General features: G+C 48.6%; 1 protein-coding gene across 1 annotated transcript in view; it reads left to right on the top strand.

The window, feature by feature from the left end:
• LOC115327237 (polycomb group protein Psc-like) overlaps nt 1-17,361 on the top strand; it is a 49,993-nt gene that overhangs the window by 14,237 nt on the left and 18,395 nt on the right. Inside the window, exons 8-9 of the mRNA XM_040222423.2 lie at nt 15,912-15,992; nt 16,193-16,536. Of these exons, the coding sequence (XP_040078357.1) occupies nt 15,912-15,992; nt 16,193-16,536 (425 nt within the window). The remainder of the gene's footprint in view (nt 1-15,911; nt 15,993-16,192; nt 16,537-17,361) is intronic.

Consider the following 17,361-nt stretch of genomic DNA (forward strand, 5'->3'; position numbering starts at 1 on the left):
GTGAGGAAGTTGCCCCCGTTCCTCCCTTTCACCGATCCACATGCAACGCGACCTAGTGGCGCTTGAAAAAGGGACGAAAATTCCTCCTCTATATTCGATGCGGCAGCGGCGGTCGAACCGCCGCTGCCACCGCACAGATGTTTAATGGCGGAGGCGGCAACTTGAGCGCTTGGTAGCTTGGTTGCCGTCACCTCCGCGAGAAACGTATACTCTTGAGATAAAGCGTACGTACCATACAGCGAAAGGTAATCCGTGAGGCGTTTATTTCAGTTCTGTATAAAACAGAACAGCATATCCAGTCGGTAGGAACGAGCACTGCGTTGCGGCGAGCCACTCCGTCCGACACACGCTGCAGTCCGTCCACATCGGGACCACGACCGGCTTGCGGGAACACGCGTTTTTCAAACACCACGCATAGCCCCGCACAAGAAACGACACTGAAATGACGATTCGGCGAAGGGACGAGGCAACGGATCCGGAAAGCAAGGTCAACTATGCATTCGGGAAGAGTCCACTTGGAAGAAAGGGTAGTGCAGACAGTCCATTCTGGTTGCGGGGCAAAGTGGGGGAGGAGGGCAGATCCGCGGGCTTGAAGGAACGAATGATTCTTCACAGCCGACGATTCACCGCTGCTTCTTTTAGATGCGGAGCATCTCTTGCTCGGGCCTATGTCCCGCGGCGTCGTAGTCCGCACTCACACTACGCATGCGCAACTCTCCTCCTTCCCTCTCTCCAACAGCTGCGCGTTACTCTCTCCGCTCTCTCTCTCTACCAGCTGCGTGCACTTCGTGTGCGTTCGCTTCTACTCACACCGCACGCGCATGCGCAACTCTCCTCCTCTCGTCTCCTCTCCTTCAAGTGTGAATATAAGCAGCGGTAGCGCGATGATAACGGTAATAGCGCTTGCCTCCCACGCGAAGGGCCAGGGTTCGATTCCTGCCCGCGGCTACGCATGTTTGTTAACACTGTAATGTGATGTTCTGGTGAAATCGAGAACCGTCTAGCTGATTCGAGGTTAGAATGTTCTACGCGTCGAACCTTCTACATCGAATGCTCCAGAAACCCACGCGTGTACAAAAGCCGCTCCGCGTGGAAAGCCGGAGTCAGTTTCGCCCCAGCGTTCGACTCTGCTGCTACGCCGACTTCGACGCCCGCGGCGCTCTGTTATTATCTTTTGTACCCTTTTATTTTTGGCACAAGTTCGCCACCTTAAACGTTCATTTATTCCTGTTTATTTCTTGTTTATTGGTCACCACCCCTGACAATATCAATTACACAAGGGGAGTAAGTTTCCTCCATTGAGAGAAAAAAGGTGGCATTTTTCCTCCCTTTTTAGGGGAGCGAATTTCCTACCCGTTTTTAGGAGGAAATTTCCTCCCTTTATAGAGCGATATAAGGGACACGCGAGTTCCTCCTTTAAGGGAGGAAGTAGTATTCCCTTTTTTTAGAGTGATGAATCAACAACTCGCCCAAGCTCAAGTATTGCTCTTCAAACTAGGCTGGCTAGACGATCCGGAAGCAAGACTCGACTGCAGCGCTGCTAGTTCTCGTGACCGCCACTGAGCCCCCGTCGCAGGCGGAGCTGTGAAACTGAGCTTGCTCCAGTAACGTTGATCGCGACTACCGCGCACCGAACAAACTCGCATCCACCAGCTCTGGGCGCTGCCATCTCACCGGTGACATCACGGCTCTTACGAGGTCACGTGACAAGTAGTCACTCGGTTGATATGGAAACCAAGTCAGATCAGCTCGTTGCTATGGTACCGCGCGTGACCAATCACGGTGAGAGGCGGCACAGGGAAAAGCTTGGCGCTACTCTGGCAGCTCCGCCGCCATATACTGTGGCTCTAGTCACACCGTTTTATCCACAAAGCGTCCGATGAGCAATCTTTAAGTATAACCTCTCGTAAATATGTAAATATATCTTTGTGGGTTGCACACTTCTGCTTGTTATTCAATATCTCTAGAAGCACAAAAACGAACAACGCTGGTTCTTGGCACGTGTATCTTGGAGCGCTTTTTTCACGTCGTTTCTGCGCTTCTACAGACCGTTCAACTAGGAAGAACGGAGAGGGAAAAAAAATGCTCTCCCCCTGTCACCCCACGCGTCGTCTGCTCCGCCGAGTGGGCTGTACCTAGCATCCGGCTGGCGTTCAAACTCGGTTTCAAATCGCGTCCTTTTGGAAATTTCAAGCGCAGATGCGCGGATTTTAATATACAAGCTATCGTGTAATGCTATGCTCGATAAAAAGACTAACCGAGTCCGATTGTGCTGTTACCTGCGTGCAAATAAAAAAAAAATATATGGGAAAACTGTATCTGAGTGGGTCTCTCCGGCGAAAAGTAAATCCAGTTGGTGTAGCTTTTTTACCCTAGACAGTTCGTACGGGTGTTGTGTAGGCATTTAGCGACCATGAGTAGAAGTCTGGAATAATAAATAAAAACGTGCTGTCCTGCCGCAATACAGGCAGTGGTTGAGGGTAGTACTGCCGGCTTACTCCACTGCTATTGAAGTAACGGAATAAAGATACGCTAGTTGATTATTTACCGAGACAAAACAACAGAGCGCTATAGGCTGATGTTGGAGTAGCCATAAATACTGTCTAAGCTCGCTATAACAGACCTTGATTTTGATCAAGATTTTGGTCTGTTGTAAAAGGAGTTTGTAGTATGCAGATATGAAGTTGAGTCAACGGTACACAGATGAAAATAAACCGAACTTCACAAATCGGTATGTTATATCCAAATGTCTGTTGTAACCAGGTCTGTTATAATGAGCTTAGACTGTACTTCAAGAACGCGAACCACTTCAGAACGGCAGCCACGAGCGAGAGTTCGATGTTGGGTACAGCCCGCCGGTACAGCCCAGAGATGGAGAACGGCGACCTTCCGGTTCGTCGTCTGCTAGCAGAGTCAGCCGCGTGCCCTCTCTCGGTTTACCTCGTTGAACCTACTGAACTTCCCGGATGTGTGGAGAGGGCGCTGCGGTCTGACGAAATGGCGCCGCCCTGAGAGCGCTAAATGAAATGGTCTATACCTTACGGTCGCATTTTAAAGTCGTAACTATCGCCAATCGTGCCCATACTGCACTATATAAACCCTCTTGATGTCAGACACCACCAAGGGGTGCTCGAGTCTTTGACGTCCCAGAGATCTGCCGATATACAAAAAAGAAGGAACAATGGCCTCCTCAACACCGCTGTTTGAACTGTAGATGAAACGTTTAACTACCAATTCTCCAGGTGAACGCCGAAAGAACCAAGGAGTGCGAGGTCTATTAAAATGTTTCGAGTATTCTTGTAAGCCAACGTGCCCCGAGTCCAAGATGTAATATTGTACAGCCGAAGGCCCTCGCAAAATCTCCAACTTCGTTGTCCGTGTAGCATTTATGCTGTGTAGCACTGGTGACATAAGCAAGTTTAACAGGCTTGCAAAGACGGGGCGACCGGAACTCGCTTGGGACACAGGCGGCAAACGGGCCGTCGCGAGACAGTGGGGGATGGGGCCTTGTGTCACTCGTCTCAAGCATCGTTGCTTGAAGCAACACCTCCTAGAAGAGAAGGCCGTAGCGCTCTACTCGTGACGTCGCGAGGGAGGGCCATCGGGGGCGCGCGGCGAAGCGAAGGCAACGCGCCTGGATCGATCGTCGTAACGTGCGTTTACACGTTACGACGATTACACGTTACGTCGTAGCGTGCGTTTACACGTTACGACGACATAAGCGTGTCTTATTAGCTAAATTGAAAACTCGCACATAGCAGCGGGTCTCGAAAACATTTCATTACACGGGCAAAATATTGCACCGCTAAGTGATCGGTATGAAATGGTACGAGGAAGGCGTATAAGAGAAAACATTGATTCACGCAATTATAGCTGCAGCCTGCAGGGATGCATATTTTACACAGAAATACTTCGAAAAAATGGCAAGACACGCAGTGATTGGATCACCGCAAAACAGGTCACATTGAAAAATCAGGTAGACGTAGTCAACGCGGACACGGCTAGGGGAATGTCACTTACGATGATGTAAGCGATGTTATCGCGTGCCGTTACTGAATTCTTGCATCATACCCCGGCCACTTGGCAAAAGTAATGTAATCTCGATCGAATGAAAATATGGGGCCGACAAATCAGCTTGCGACGCTCATATAATCACTCAAAAGAGCGAGCTGATTAAATCCCAAATTATTTAATGAAAATATATTAACTTACTATTTACAGTCATCTAATTTAATTCTCCCTATGGGCTCGAGGTGCCTAAGAACAAAATATAACCTATTCTGTATACAATAATACTATTACCTTAATAGAGTTAAGATTCTAGTATAAACGCGGTAAAGGCAACAAAATAACATTAGTATAAATAAACACATAAACACAAACAACGCACTTTCAATAATCACACAAACTTGTTATTTACCTTCCAGTAAAAACTAGAATATTACCACGCATAATTATAAATGTCGACGCAATAGCTAACGGATAATGACGAAGAACAAAACTCCATTCTATCACGATACTAAAAAAAAAATCGACTGCAGCACTTTATTTGTGTCTTACATGACCAAGAAAGCCCGTAAATGAGTTGTTCCTCACCTGTCGATCGTATCCATACGTCCCACACGATCCATCACGAAAAATTTTAACACGAACTTCAAGAAGTCTTTCTCTGTCGAGAGTGGTCATCGGCAGTGTCATCGTTGACTATATTTGCCACACACGTCAGCCAAACCGTATCAGGACTTGTTTCGCGAATCCACGTAAATGCCGTAGTATCAAGCGAACACACACTAAAAAAAAAAATCTACCCGAGACTGCGGTGACGAAAAAAAAACCATGGGTAGGACAAAACTACACAGACACACACGCGCGAGAGCAGCACCAGCAGTGTGGGACGAGAGGCTTAACATTGTCGACCCATCTCTTCCTCGTGTGCGCTCCCTCCCAGCGTCGATGAATGGATTTTTTTTCGGTTCCTTTCCCTTCTGAAATGTCTCAGCGTGCCTTTGCATGCAGTCAGCAGCTCACACGCAACGTATATTTACCAGAATCAGAGCCCGTACGAGGGAAGATGTCGCATCGGAAATTCGGAGCCGGTTCATTCGAAAAGTGTGGGGAGCTGCGGACTGCGCTTAGCCCCGCGGTTACGGGGATAATCAAAAATATAAATTTGGTACTTTCAACAAGGTGGAAAGTTGGGCGAGTTGGTTGATGGTCATATTGAATGGGTTAAAACAAGGCGGGGAAATACGTATAGCCACGTGTCGGCTTGAGTGGAGGATGACGTGTTTTCGGGGCGATTGCTTTTATGTTTGTCTTCCTTCAAGTTTACTTGCTGAATGGCGCAGCAGTAAATATTTCAGTTGTAAGTCAGCGCTGTGTCTGTGTGTTTTCTTTTACTGGTCCTTCGTCTTTCTGCGGTACTTTCAACCTTGGTAACGCGGTGTATATTACGTTTATATTATATATATAATAAATTGTACAAGTCTGCGTTTTTAAAACGTGTATTAATGTCGGATAAACGCGAACGAACATTAATACGCCGATAAGCGTCGACAGCGGTCTTTTGTCACGTAGTTGCGCCATGGCCTTCCTTCCTGCGCCATTGTGAAGTGCCCACTCGGAGCGCTACGGCCTTCTCTTCTAGGAGGTGTCGCTTGAACCCCCCCCCCCCCTTTCCCATTCATTGTCTAGCTGCGCGCCCCTATGCGCTGCACCCCCCCCCCCCCCCCCCACTCCCTTTATGTTTTTTGTTTGTGAAGCTGATGATATTTAGCGTAAGCTAAATGGTTCTAATCGTGACCATGCCGAAAAGAGAAAAGCGTCGGTTGGTTCCCAGAGGGGCGGTGTCCGGTCCAAGGCTTTTCGCATCCGGGACATAGGATCGTCTTCGCATTGTCTTTGTTTCTGACGCTGCATGGCGGACGCACGAGGAGTCGCAGCGTCGTTGGCTGCTCCCGTTGGCCCCTCGGGGTTATTCTGAGCAGTTTCCTCACCGATTGGCCGGCTCAGGCTTAGCGAAGAGCGCTCGACGAACGCATCTAGCACGTTGGGGTCGCGCGCTGCCTGTGGTGCTGGTTTTCCTTGGGACAAGAGGAACGCAAAAGCAGTTCTTCTTAGGTCGCACAAACTGGACAGGAGTACAGCTTAATCGATCGTCCGCCTCTTGTTCCCGCTAAGACTTATAACGCCGTGTTCTCGCTCAGTGCCATCACCTCTAGGCGAAGCGAAACCTTTGTGAATGTACAGGTTTCGTCACGCAAATCTATACTGTTACTCCGAGGGGGTATTCATTAGCATTGGTGCCGTTCAACGGATCACCTTCGACGCGTGGTCTTTGCATGATATGCCTTCCCGCTCGCAGCTCGCCCTGATTCGAGTTTCGATGTCCTTGTACCGAAAGACGGGCTGCCGTTGAACCGACCAGTAGCGTATTCACTCCCGGTCGTGGCGGCGCGCCGCGCGACGCCCCTTTCCCTGTCGGCCGCAGATGGACTCGACCGCTGCTCTCCCAGCAGCGGGTGAGCCCATACACGGCAGGGGGGAGCGTCGGCTCGCCGAGCGTGGAAAAAGACGACGACGACGTGGTTCAGAAGGACGCTCGATTTCCTGGCTCCGCTAATCAAGCCTTTTATATAAGTGCCGGTTCTTCTACATTCTTCTGAAAACGATATATTGTGAGGTAAGGCCCTCCACGACAGCACTTGAAGGCGAATCATTCGCCCTGTCCCTTCGGGGACTCGTCTTTCATGGACGACCCGACCGCCATGCCGATCTGCAGCACTGGAAGCACTTCAAGGGCATCCAGCATCTGCGACGACTCATCTGAGAGCTCTATGAGAGACATCGAGGACGACACCGGATTCACTGAGGTAACATCCAAGAAAACAAAGAAACGGCGACTTGGTTCGCAAGCATCAGGGTCAAGTAGCGGCACCATAATCACTACGTCAGCCCAACAGCCTACTCACGGGCTTACTGTCATAATCAAACCGGCCGATGCTGGAAAAATTATAACCAAGGTGAATCCTCTTACTCTAACAGAGTCTCTTGACAGCATCGCGCCGGATGGCGTGGTGAATATTAGACCTAACCACCGACTGAACGTACTCGGTCTCGACACAAGGAACGTCGAATCAACAAAAGCCCTGCTGAAAGTTACATCACTGTGCGGGATAAAGGTCACCATCTATGAGCCCCACCCAACAACCTCAACCGTTGGAGTAATCCGAGGTGTCTCCCAGGAGATCACTGATGTTCAGCTCCACACCGAGACAAGAGTACTAGCCCAGTCGCCGGTATCAATCACCCAGGTCAGAAGAATGGGGCAGTCAGAAGTAATCAAGCTTGTCTTCGCATCAGAAACTATACCCGAGTACGCCACTGTAGGACACATGAGATTCAAGATATTTCCTTACGTTGAAAAACCTCGACAATGCCTGAAATGTCGCCGCTTTGGGCACATAGCCAGCACGTGCTCAAAGCCACTCAGCTGTAGTCGCTGCGGCGGCGATCACGATCTCCTCACATGCGAAGCAGACGCACCAACATGTGTAAACTGCAAAGGACAGCATGACTCAACATCCCGGCACTGCCCAGTATATAGAAAAGAAAAGGTTATATCGAACTACCGCAGCGCACATAAGGTTGACTACCTGTCAGCGAAAGAAGCTGTGAAGTCGCCCAACAAGCGTTATGAAACTGAGCAGCGTCAGTCAGCCAACAAGACCACCATAGCTCAAGAGGCAACTGAGAAAAACGTCCCATCTATTACAAGCAATGCCGATTTTCCACCACTACCCAAGTGGCCCTCTAAAACGAGGGATGCACAAACTAACAAAAACGAGAGTACAGTGGTTCCACGACCATACCGCAAAGGCCACACTGAGGAGCATGAAACATCCCCCACCACAAGCCATATTAACAGGAAGGTACTTACAGCATCGCACTCCTCACCACCGAGAACTCAAAACCTAGGGAGCGCTGTCTACACAATCGCCACCCTGGTACGCAACCTCCTTGTTTCCATCGAGTCTCCATTGTGCCAAGCAGTCATAGCCATCATCGATATAGCGTTGCCTCTTGTCACCTCTTGGTGCAAGTAGGTAATCCTTTTACAAAACATTAATTCAATTTAACAACAGAAGAAGTACGCGCCAAAGCCACTATCTTCCAATGGAACGCTGCGGGCCTCCGCAGCCGCCTTTCAGATTTCCGCCAGTTTGCCTATAAGTATAGATTTCCAGTTATGGCCATTTCCGAGTCTCGAGTTCCAAACACATTGCGTCTTTCAGGGTACGAAATATTTCATTCCCCTCGAGGAATAGACCCAAGCAGAGTTATGCTAGCCATACGTAAAGATTTGACGTACATTAATCACAGTGTTCCGCCTAATCGAACCAATGAATATGTTGCTGCAACAGTCCGTTGCAACAAAACCACAATCACAGTCATTGCTTCCTACATAGAACCAAGGGCGCCTCTCGACAAAAACTTGCTTGCCACACTCATCAGCAGTACTCCTTCACCCCACATACTGACTGGAGACTTCAATGCACACCACCCTTTGTGGGGTAGCAAGAAAGCTAACTGTCGCGGAACAGATATTGTAGACATTGCTCAGCAACACAATCTAGTAGTTCTTAATGATGGAAGCCCTACCTTTTTTAGAGGAAATTCTGTAAGCAGTTGCTTAGACATAACATTGTCCTCATCATCATTAGCCCGAACTCCTGTCTGGTTTGCTGACATCGAGACACATGGGAGCGACCACATTCCCACATACACACTAATATACGGGTTTCACTCGGCGCTTCCACGAAATACAGTCAAAAGAACTAACTGGAAAACATTAAGCAACATAATGGAGACAGCATCTCAGTCTGCGACTACGAACGAAGAGTTCATAGCTGCCTTGAATCACGCTAATGATATGTCCACGAAAGAGTACACACTACCATATCAAAAAGTATCCATCGACGGAGATTATGAGAGGCTACGCGCTCTTCGTCGCCAGTCTGAACGACGCGCCAGAAAAACAAAAAGCGTTGATGATACGCGACAGGCACGACGCCTTCAAAAAAAGATCCAGCGCTATTTTGGAAAACTTTCGTGGAAACGATGGAAATCGCTTTGTGAAAGCCTTGACCCTCGGAAGCGCCTTACAAAGATTTGGTCAATTGCTCGTGGTCGGAAAACAGCTCCTCAGCAACTCTATCCTTTCCGGGCGCTAGCACTTAGTCTCCGTCAGCCAGAGCTCGCAATAGCGGAAGAGTACTGTCAGAAACTGACATATAACTCCACAGGCACTAGTTACAATGCCCAGGTTTTAGTCTACTCAAAGAACCGCACTCTTTTTGATGAATTATTTAGCTTAAGCGAGTTAAATGAAGCACTCAATTTATCCAATCGACCATCATCGCCCGGTCCAGATAATATACGGTATGCAGCTTTGGCTCATCTTGGTGAACAAGGAAAGTCTAGACTACTCAACTTGTATAACCAATCATGGGAATCTGGAGTAGTACCTGAGAGCTGGAAGACTTCGAGAATTATACCTGTTTTGAAGCCGGGAAAGTCTCCACTTGACATAACATCTTTCCGCCCGATAGCGCTATCTTCGTGCATATGTAAAGTAATGGAAAGGATGATACTAGGACGCTTGGAATGGTTCTTAGAGGAACGGAACATTTATCCTGAAAGCATGTCTGGCTTCCGACGTGGAAGGAATTCCGTTGATGGTGTAATAGATCTTGTTTCATCCGTCGAGCAAGCCAAAAAAGAAAAACGAATTACATCAGCTGTCTTCTTTGACGTCAAAGGTGCATTTGACAATGTTATGCACGAGGCAATACACGCTGCTGTACGTGATATTGGTATAAAAGGACGACTTCTCGCGTGGATATTAAGTTACTTGAATGGCCGCCTTATCTATATGTCAACTACAGAAGGAAATACTACAATGCACAGTGTCACTCGCGGAGTCCCACAGGGTGGTGTCTTAAGTCCCATCCTATTCAACATATGTCTTATCAAACTAGCACAAAAGATTCCAAAGTCTACAAAAACATCGTTCTACGCAGATGATATATGTATTTGGACATCCTCCATCTCACAACACTTTAATCGTATCCGTCTGCAGAAAGCAATTATCATCATATCTTCTTACCTAAAAGAACGAGGACTTACAGTTTCACCAGAAAAAACAGCGGCAATGGCCTTTACGAGGCGCGACACGGACAAGTACCGGCTATATATTGATGGCCTTGCTATCCCTTACGTCCGAAAACATGCCTTCTTAGGAATAGTAATTGATCGATCCCTAAGTTGGTCTCCTCATGTGAAACGTCTGAAAGCAAAATTAGTCACCATAGTACACATACTCAAATTTATTAGTGGCACCAGGTGGGGTTCCTCCGTCCCCTCCCTTAAAAGACTTTACAACGCTTTATTCGTGGGACTCTTGCGTTATAGTCTGCCAGTGTTGTACAACATCTCACGTTCTAGCATGAAGCAGCTTGAATCTGTGCAAGCTCAGGCCCTTCGCGCATGCCTCGGACTTCCTTCATGCACATCTAACACAGGAAGCGTTGCAGAAGCCAGAGCGTTCTCCATCGCTATTCTTAGGACACAGGAAATATTATGTACACACCTGCGACAAAGCACGCGCCATAAGGCACATCATCTCGCCACTCTTGGTAGCACTAGAAAGGCTTCAAGCTTCGCGCAGGTTTTGAACATTCTCAGTAGTGAGCTTCCTGATGGATTCGAACCTTTAGAGACATTTTCATTCCCTCCGTGGTTACGCTCGGACCTTGAAATTTATATTGATGTTCCAGGAATTACCTCAAGAAAAGAATGCGCACTAACAACTCTTAAGCAGCATGCTCTTACCATAATCCAGGAACGCCATTCTAAACGACGACATATCTTTACTGACGGATCCACTGCGTCAGACAGCACAGGCATAGGAATATCTGTTCCGTCGATGAACTTCACACTTGAGGCACAGCTTAGTCATGCAACGTCCTCCACAGCTGCAGAGCTAGTTGCGATTCGCGAAGCCTTGAGGCTAATAATTGAACAAGTTCCAGCCAGCTGGACGATATTCACTGATTCTAGAGCGGCGCTGCAAAGCATGATAAACCCAAACGTAAAAAGCGCGAACATCCAAATAGTACGGAAAATACAGCACCTTCACAATGAGACAATCATGACTGGACACACAGTTCTCTTCCAATGGATACCAAGCCATTGTGGAGTCGCCGGAAATGAATCAGCAGACATTGCTGCCAAAAACGGAAGAAAATCAGATTCCATCATACGTATTCCATACTCAAAGGCAGACGCTAGGCGATTGGCAAATCGTATCGGAAGCGCCATCCGTTCTTCCCTCTGGTCTTGCCCAAACTATCACTACAAGCGGCTCCATGAAATTGACCCTCAACTTCAGTTTCGTGTACCGCGAGGACTTGGACGGCGTGAGCAGTCCACACTTCACCGAATACGCCTGCGTGTTGCTTTCACCAAGAAGTATCTTCACATGATCGGCAGAGCATCATCCCCACTCTGCCAACCGTGCTCATCACTTGAGGACGAACATCATCTCCTGTGCGAATGCAGATTGTACGAGAAGGAACGTGCTACCATGGCTCAGGCATTGCATCTATCCGGACAACCATTATCCCTGCAGCGACTCCTTGGCCCTTGGCAAACTTATGGAGAAGCTGAGGTTGCAACAAATGCGCTGACCAAGTATCTAAAAGAAACCCGGCTGGACAGGACACTTTAGAGACAAAGAGGAAAGAACCGACCACGCCAATCATTTTTTTTTTTTTTTCACCCTCTGTTCCTTTTGTACTTGCGATTGACGCATACGCTCCTCCACTTTTGCGTTTAAGGTCAATTTTTTTTTTTTTTTTTTTTATGTTTAGTTAATTTATGTGTGCGTGAATGTTTTCACGAGTACTCTTTCTTTCTGTTCTTCTTTTCTTCCTCTCGATTCTTTATTTCCCCTTCCCTTTCCCCAGTACGAAGTAGCAAACCGGCATCATACAGCTAGGTTAACATCTTCGTCTTTCAATAAACCATTTCTCTCTCTCTCTCTCGCCGAGCGTGCGCCGGGAAGTTCTGCGGAGCTTTCCTCTCTCCTTCCTCCCCGCGGATCAATGAGCGACGGGGGCACATCCTAGAGAAGAAGGCCAGAGCGCTCTGAGAGGTTACGTCACAATGGCGGAGGAAGGAAGTCCATGGCGCAACTACGTGAGAATACGCTATCGACGTGAAAACAATGTCCCTTGACAAGCGGCGCGGTGGTGTTCGTTCATGCGCGTTTATCCGACATTAATATACGTTTTAAAGGCGCAGTCTTGTACAATTTATTATATATATAATATAAACGTATTATATAACGCGCTACCAAGGTTGAGAGTACCAAAATTATATTTGTGAGCATTCCCGTAACCGCGGGACTACGTGCAGTTCCGCAGCCCCCCACACTTTTCGAAAGGACCGGCTGCGATGCTGCTGATGCCACATGGCTCCGATTCTGGTAAATTTACGTTGTGTGTGAGCTGCTGACTGTCTGAAAAGGAACGCTGAGACATCTCAGAAGGGAAGCAAACCGAAAAGAAATCCAGTCGTCGCAGGGAGCGCACACCAGCAAGAGATGGGTCGACAACGTTAAGCCTTTCGTCACCGCTGTTCTCCTGTGTGGTACTTTTGAGACTTGTTTCGCGTCGTATTTCTGTCATCACCGTAGTCTCGGGTAGTTTTTTTTTTTTTTTTTTTTTTTTGTGTTCGCTTGATACTACGGCATTTACGTGCATTTGTGAAACAAGTCCTGCTACGGTTTGAGTGACGTGTGACAACTAGCCAACGAAGGCTCTGGTCGACTAATCGATAGACCTCTCTCTCGACAGAGAGAGGCTTCTTGGAGTTCGTGTTCAAATGTGTTCGTCACGAATATTGTGGGACGTATGGATACGATCGACAAGTGAGAAACAACTTATTTACGGGCTTTTTTGTTCATGTAGGACGCAAGTAAGATGCTGCAATCGTTTTTTTTTAATCGCATGATAAATTGCAATTTTGTTCCTTGTCATTATTCGTATGCAGTTGCGTCGACATTTGTAAATATGCGCGCTAATCTAGTTTTCACTGGAAGATGAAAATCAAGTTTGTGTGATTATTGAAAGTGAGTTGTTTGTGGTTCTGTGTTTATTTATACTAAAGTTATTTTATTGCCTTTTCCGCGTTTATACTAGAATCTTAACTGTATTAAGGTGATAGTATTATTATATACAAAACAAGTTATGTTTTGTTCTAAGGCAGCTCGAGCCCATAGGGAGAAGTAAATCAGTAGACTAAGTAGTAAGTTTAGTACCCCTGCCACAGGGAAACGTTAATATATTTTCATTCAGTGATATAGGATTTAATCAGCTCGCGGTCTTGAGTGATTATACGAGCGCCGCAAGCGGATTTGTCGACCCTATGTTGTCATTCGATCGAAATTACATTAATTTTGCCATGTGGCCGGGGTATGATGCAAGAATTCAGTGACTGCACGCGATAACGTCGCTTACATGATCGTGAGAAACGCTTGTCTTGCCTTGTCCGCGTTGACTATGTCTACCTGATTTTTAACTGTTCTGTTTTGCTGTTTCAAAATCACTGCGTGTCTCGCCATTTTGTCAAAGTATTTCTGTATAAAATATGCATTCCTACAACAATAATTGCATGACTCAATGTTTTCGACTTAAAACAATCACATTTTTCGATAGACGTTTTGTACGCATACCTCGTGCCATTTCGTACCGATTATTTAGCGGTGTAATATTTTGCTCGTGTAATAAAATGTTTTCTAGACCCGTTGCTATCTGCAGGTTTCATTTGAGCTAATATGACACGCGTATGTGACTAAAAACGCGTTACGGCGGTCGATGTACGCGCGTTGCATTCGCTTCGACGCGCGCCCCCGATGGCCTTCCTTTGCGACGTCACGAGAAGAGCACTACGGCCTTGTCTTCTAGGAGGTGTTGGCGAAGGGGACACGCCGCCGCCGCGAGGAACGGCGCGAGACCTCGCGATGGAGGCGAGAGGCCGCCCGCAGTCCCGCTACGCATCGTACTCCGCGTCGGTCGGTGGCGTTGCCCACTGCCCACACGCATGAGCGACGAAAACAGGAGCCGCGCGGCGGTTTCCGTAGCACCTGCCGCGGACGCTATGGCTGGACCTATACTCTGTTTCATACTTAGCGTGCAACGCTGTCAAAGTCACTGGCGCGAGCGTGGGTCTTGATCTCGTTGATCATTTGCACGCGTTCTCGCGCAAACAATACAATAGATGAAGCCACGCGCTCGCGCCGGTAGCTTTGACGGCGTTGCACGCTAAGTATGAAACAGAGTATAGGGTGCCTTGATGTCCTTCTGTCTAAGGTGACGCCTCCCTTTGTAGTACCCAAATGCCGACAGCACGTGCTCACGGGTAAAATACAAAGAAATCGACGAAAACAAAATGTCGCCGTAGCACAGTCAGCGCCACGAGCGCGTGCAGGGACACGTTCTTTCACGCGCTTCTGAACAAAAAATAAAAGTGTGAGACAAAATGGCCAGATGTCTCCACCCTAAGCAAAGCGCACATAAAGGCACCCCCGCTGGACCTAGCTGCAGCTAGGGTGCCTACCGCCACGTTCCAGTGTCCGCGGCAGATTCTATGGAAACCGCCGCGCGGCTCCCGTTTTCGTCGCTCGTGCGTTTTGGGCTTCATTTTCTTGGCCTCGACATTTGTGGGCAAGGTTTGTAAGAAGCTGGATCTTTTTATTCGGTTAGACGGTCGAAGAGAAACAAAAGCTCTGTTGACTCCGGAGTAGCGTGTGTACCTCACGCAAGATCATGCACGCGTCGACATATCTGTTTTTGTTTATATTCTTATACGTCACTCTCCAATGCCTAAATGCAACGTGACCAGAAAAGGTTTCCGCAGTGCAAACGTCAATCCGTAGTTTTTGCCGTGTCTGCCGGCTGGTAAGACGCAAACGAAAGTGGAGAGCTCAGGTATTTTACACCTGCGGGAACTTGGGACAGAAGACTATTGATATAAATATTTCTGCGGTTGTGGAACTGACCTAGCGCGCGTCATAAATTCACAAACTTGACAACTTTGACGTCTTGGGCCTACATTTGTAAGTCACCTCGTAACACTGAAGCTTCTCTCACATTTTCTTCCCAAGAAGGTATATCAGATCAGTTATAATGTATACTCTTGTAATGTATAGGTTTAGATATCCGCGTTATTCCGAACATACCTCATACCAATAAATGTATTAACATGAAGGTCCAATCAAAAGCAGAAGTTATCTTCGATTTTCTTCAACTCCTCCAAAGAAATTTCTTCCCACCTTATGCTTGCGTTGATACGTAAAGTCATGTTGCATCGTTTTGTCTATGTGCGAGGTACGGCGCTTCAAAATGCATTTTCCCTTCCGACATTTTTGCACCAGGCCACACTCGAGATTATGATCAGGTACGCGTTGAAACATTTTCTGTTCGGCAGATCAGTACAAAACTAACAGAGGTACATACGCGCACTTATAGCGAAAAACGCACTCTGCATAATTATTTGCTTATGAGGAGAATGAAGGTGTTTTTATTACATATGTTGCTATATCCAAACGCGCGAGGAAAGCCAGGTGCGTTAGAAACAAGGATCTCCGTTCAATTCTGATTCATTCGCGAAGGTACGTGGAAGAAAGAAGACTGTAAGCGCTGTTCCCTTTTCCTTGTCTCGTGTCTGCAGCAATAATGTATTGACTCAAGTAATGGCAGAAACTGTTGGAGCGCTTGAGAAATTGTTAGGAATGGACGACCGAGACATGGATCGCCTCGAGACTTATCGGTGCTTCTCTGCGGCAGATTGACATCCTGCACATGGGTGACGTTCTCTCGGAAGGTTACTCGCTCATGGACGTGGCCTACATCTACGCCTGGAAGAGGGTGAGCATTTAGCATTCGGACGAATGCATGCCCGTTGAGCTTAAAAGGCCAATTGGGCACTGCCTGAGGATTTCCTGAGAGCTCTGGTTTTCGACTTCGGGCGGCGGTTGGCACTTTGTCGACAGGCGAAGGTCTGCCGCGAAACGCGACCGCGGTAGAGGGAGGGCCTAACGGGGGATTTGATATTGGGGTTTGCACAGGAGTCTCCCCTACGCCTCGCATTCCGGGTGTACTCCCAACCTACAAAGCGGCCGGCCCCGGCAGACACGGTCGAAGGTCGGGTGGACGTCGACGGAGCACACAGCGGCGGGAACTCTGTCGGGCAGCCGCAGCAGTGCCCCCCGGAACAGGCGACGGTGCCCTGTCGACCGGTGCCCGAGTCTTCGGCGGTAGCCAGCGTGGCGGAAGGTGTCGCCCAGAGCAGGGGGAGTCCGGAGACGGACGCGGAACCTCCCGCACTTGTGCCGAGGGAGGAGGCTGCCGACGCTGCCGTTCCGACCGCCGTTCCCGCTACGGAGACGCGCCAACCGGACTCACTGGACGGGTGAGTATTCGAGTATCAAGCAGGGACAAACCCTCGGACTCGATTGATCGGTAGGCTGACTCTGTGCCAAGGTGAACATGCTAGACCAGGGGTAGCCAGGCTGACCCGGCCTAAGAGCCCCAAACAAAACCACGAAACTGCCAAGAGCTGCGGGAAGGGGGAGGGGGAGGGCGGGCGGGCGGGGAGGGGCAAGGCAAACCTTTGTCCAGAACAATAAACGAAACTAGAACTCTTTCAATCTATTCGAGTCAAAAGCAGTCCAACCGTACGTAAAGTAGCAGTAGCACAGAACTACCAAACCGCAACCTTTCTTTCGATTTAAAACGCGTTCCGTTTCTCTTTTTCGAGAAATGCTTGTGTGACCGGGAGGGAGGTGGGTGGGTGGGTGGGGGGGGGGGGGTTGGAGTGGAGCCGCGAGCAACACGCGAAGAGCCGCACCTTCGCCACCCCTGTGCTAGATGGACCAATCGACCATTGGCCTGCATGGAACCATGAAACGATTTTAGAGCGCAGCTCTTAGGGGCCCGTTCCCGGCTTGAGCGGCGTCGCCGTCGGCGTAACCAAGGTCATCCCAAGGTCACTTGACCCCCAAGGTCATTCCAAGGTCACGTGACCCCTCCCCAAGGGTCACGTGACTCCCCAAGGCCACCCCAATGTCACGTGACCCCTTCCCCAAAGTCACGTGACACCCAAAGTCACGTGGCTCCCCAACGTGACCCCCGGGGTCACGTGACCCCCGATGACGTCATCAGTGACGTCACTGATAACGTCACCGGCATCCGCATCGTCATCATCACTGATGACGTCACCGGCATCCACATCGTC

Source organism: Ixodes scapularis, unplaced genomic scaffold (genome assembly GCF_016920785.2).
Source record: "Ixodes scapularis isolate PalLabHiFi unplaced genomic scaffold, ASM1692078v2 PGA_scaffold44__24_contigs__length_19508400, whole genome shotgun sequence".
Classification (NCBI taxonomy): domain Eukaryota; kingdom Metazoa; phylum Arthropoda; class Arachnida; order Ixodida; family Ixodidae; genus Ixodes; species Ixodes scapularis.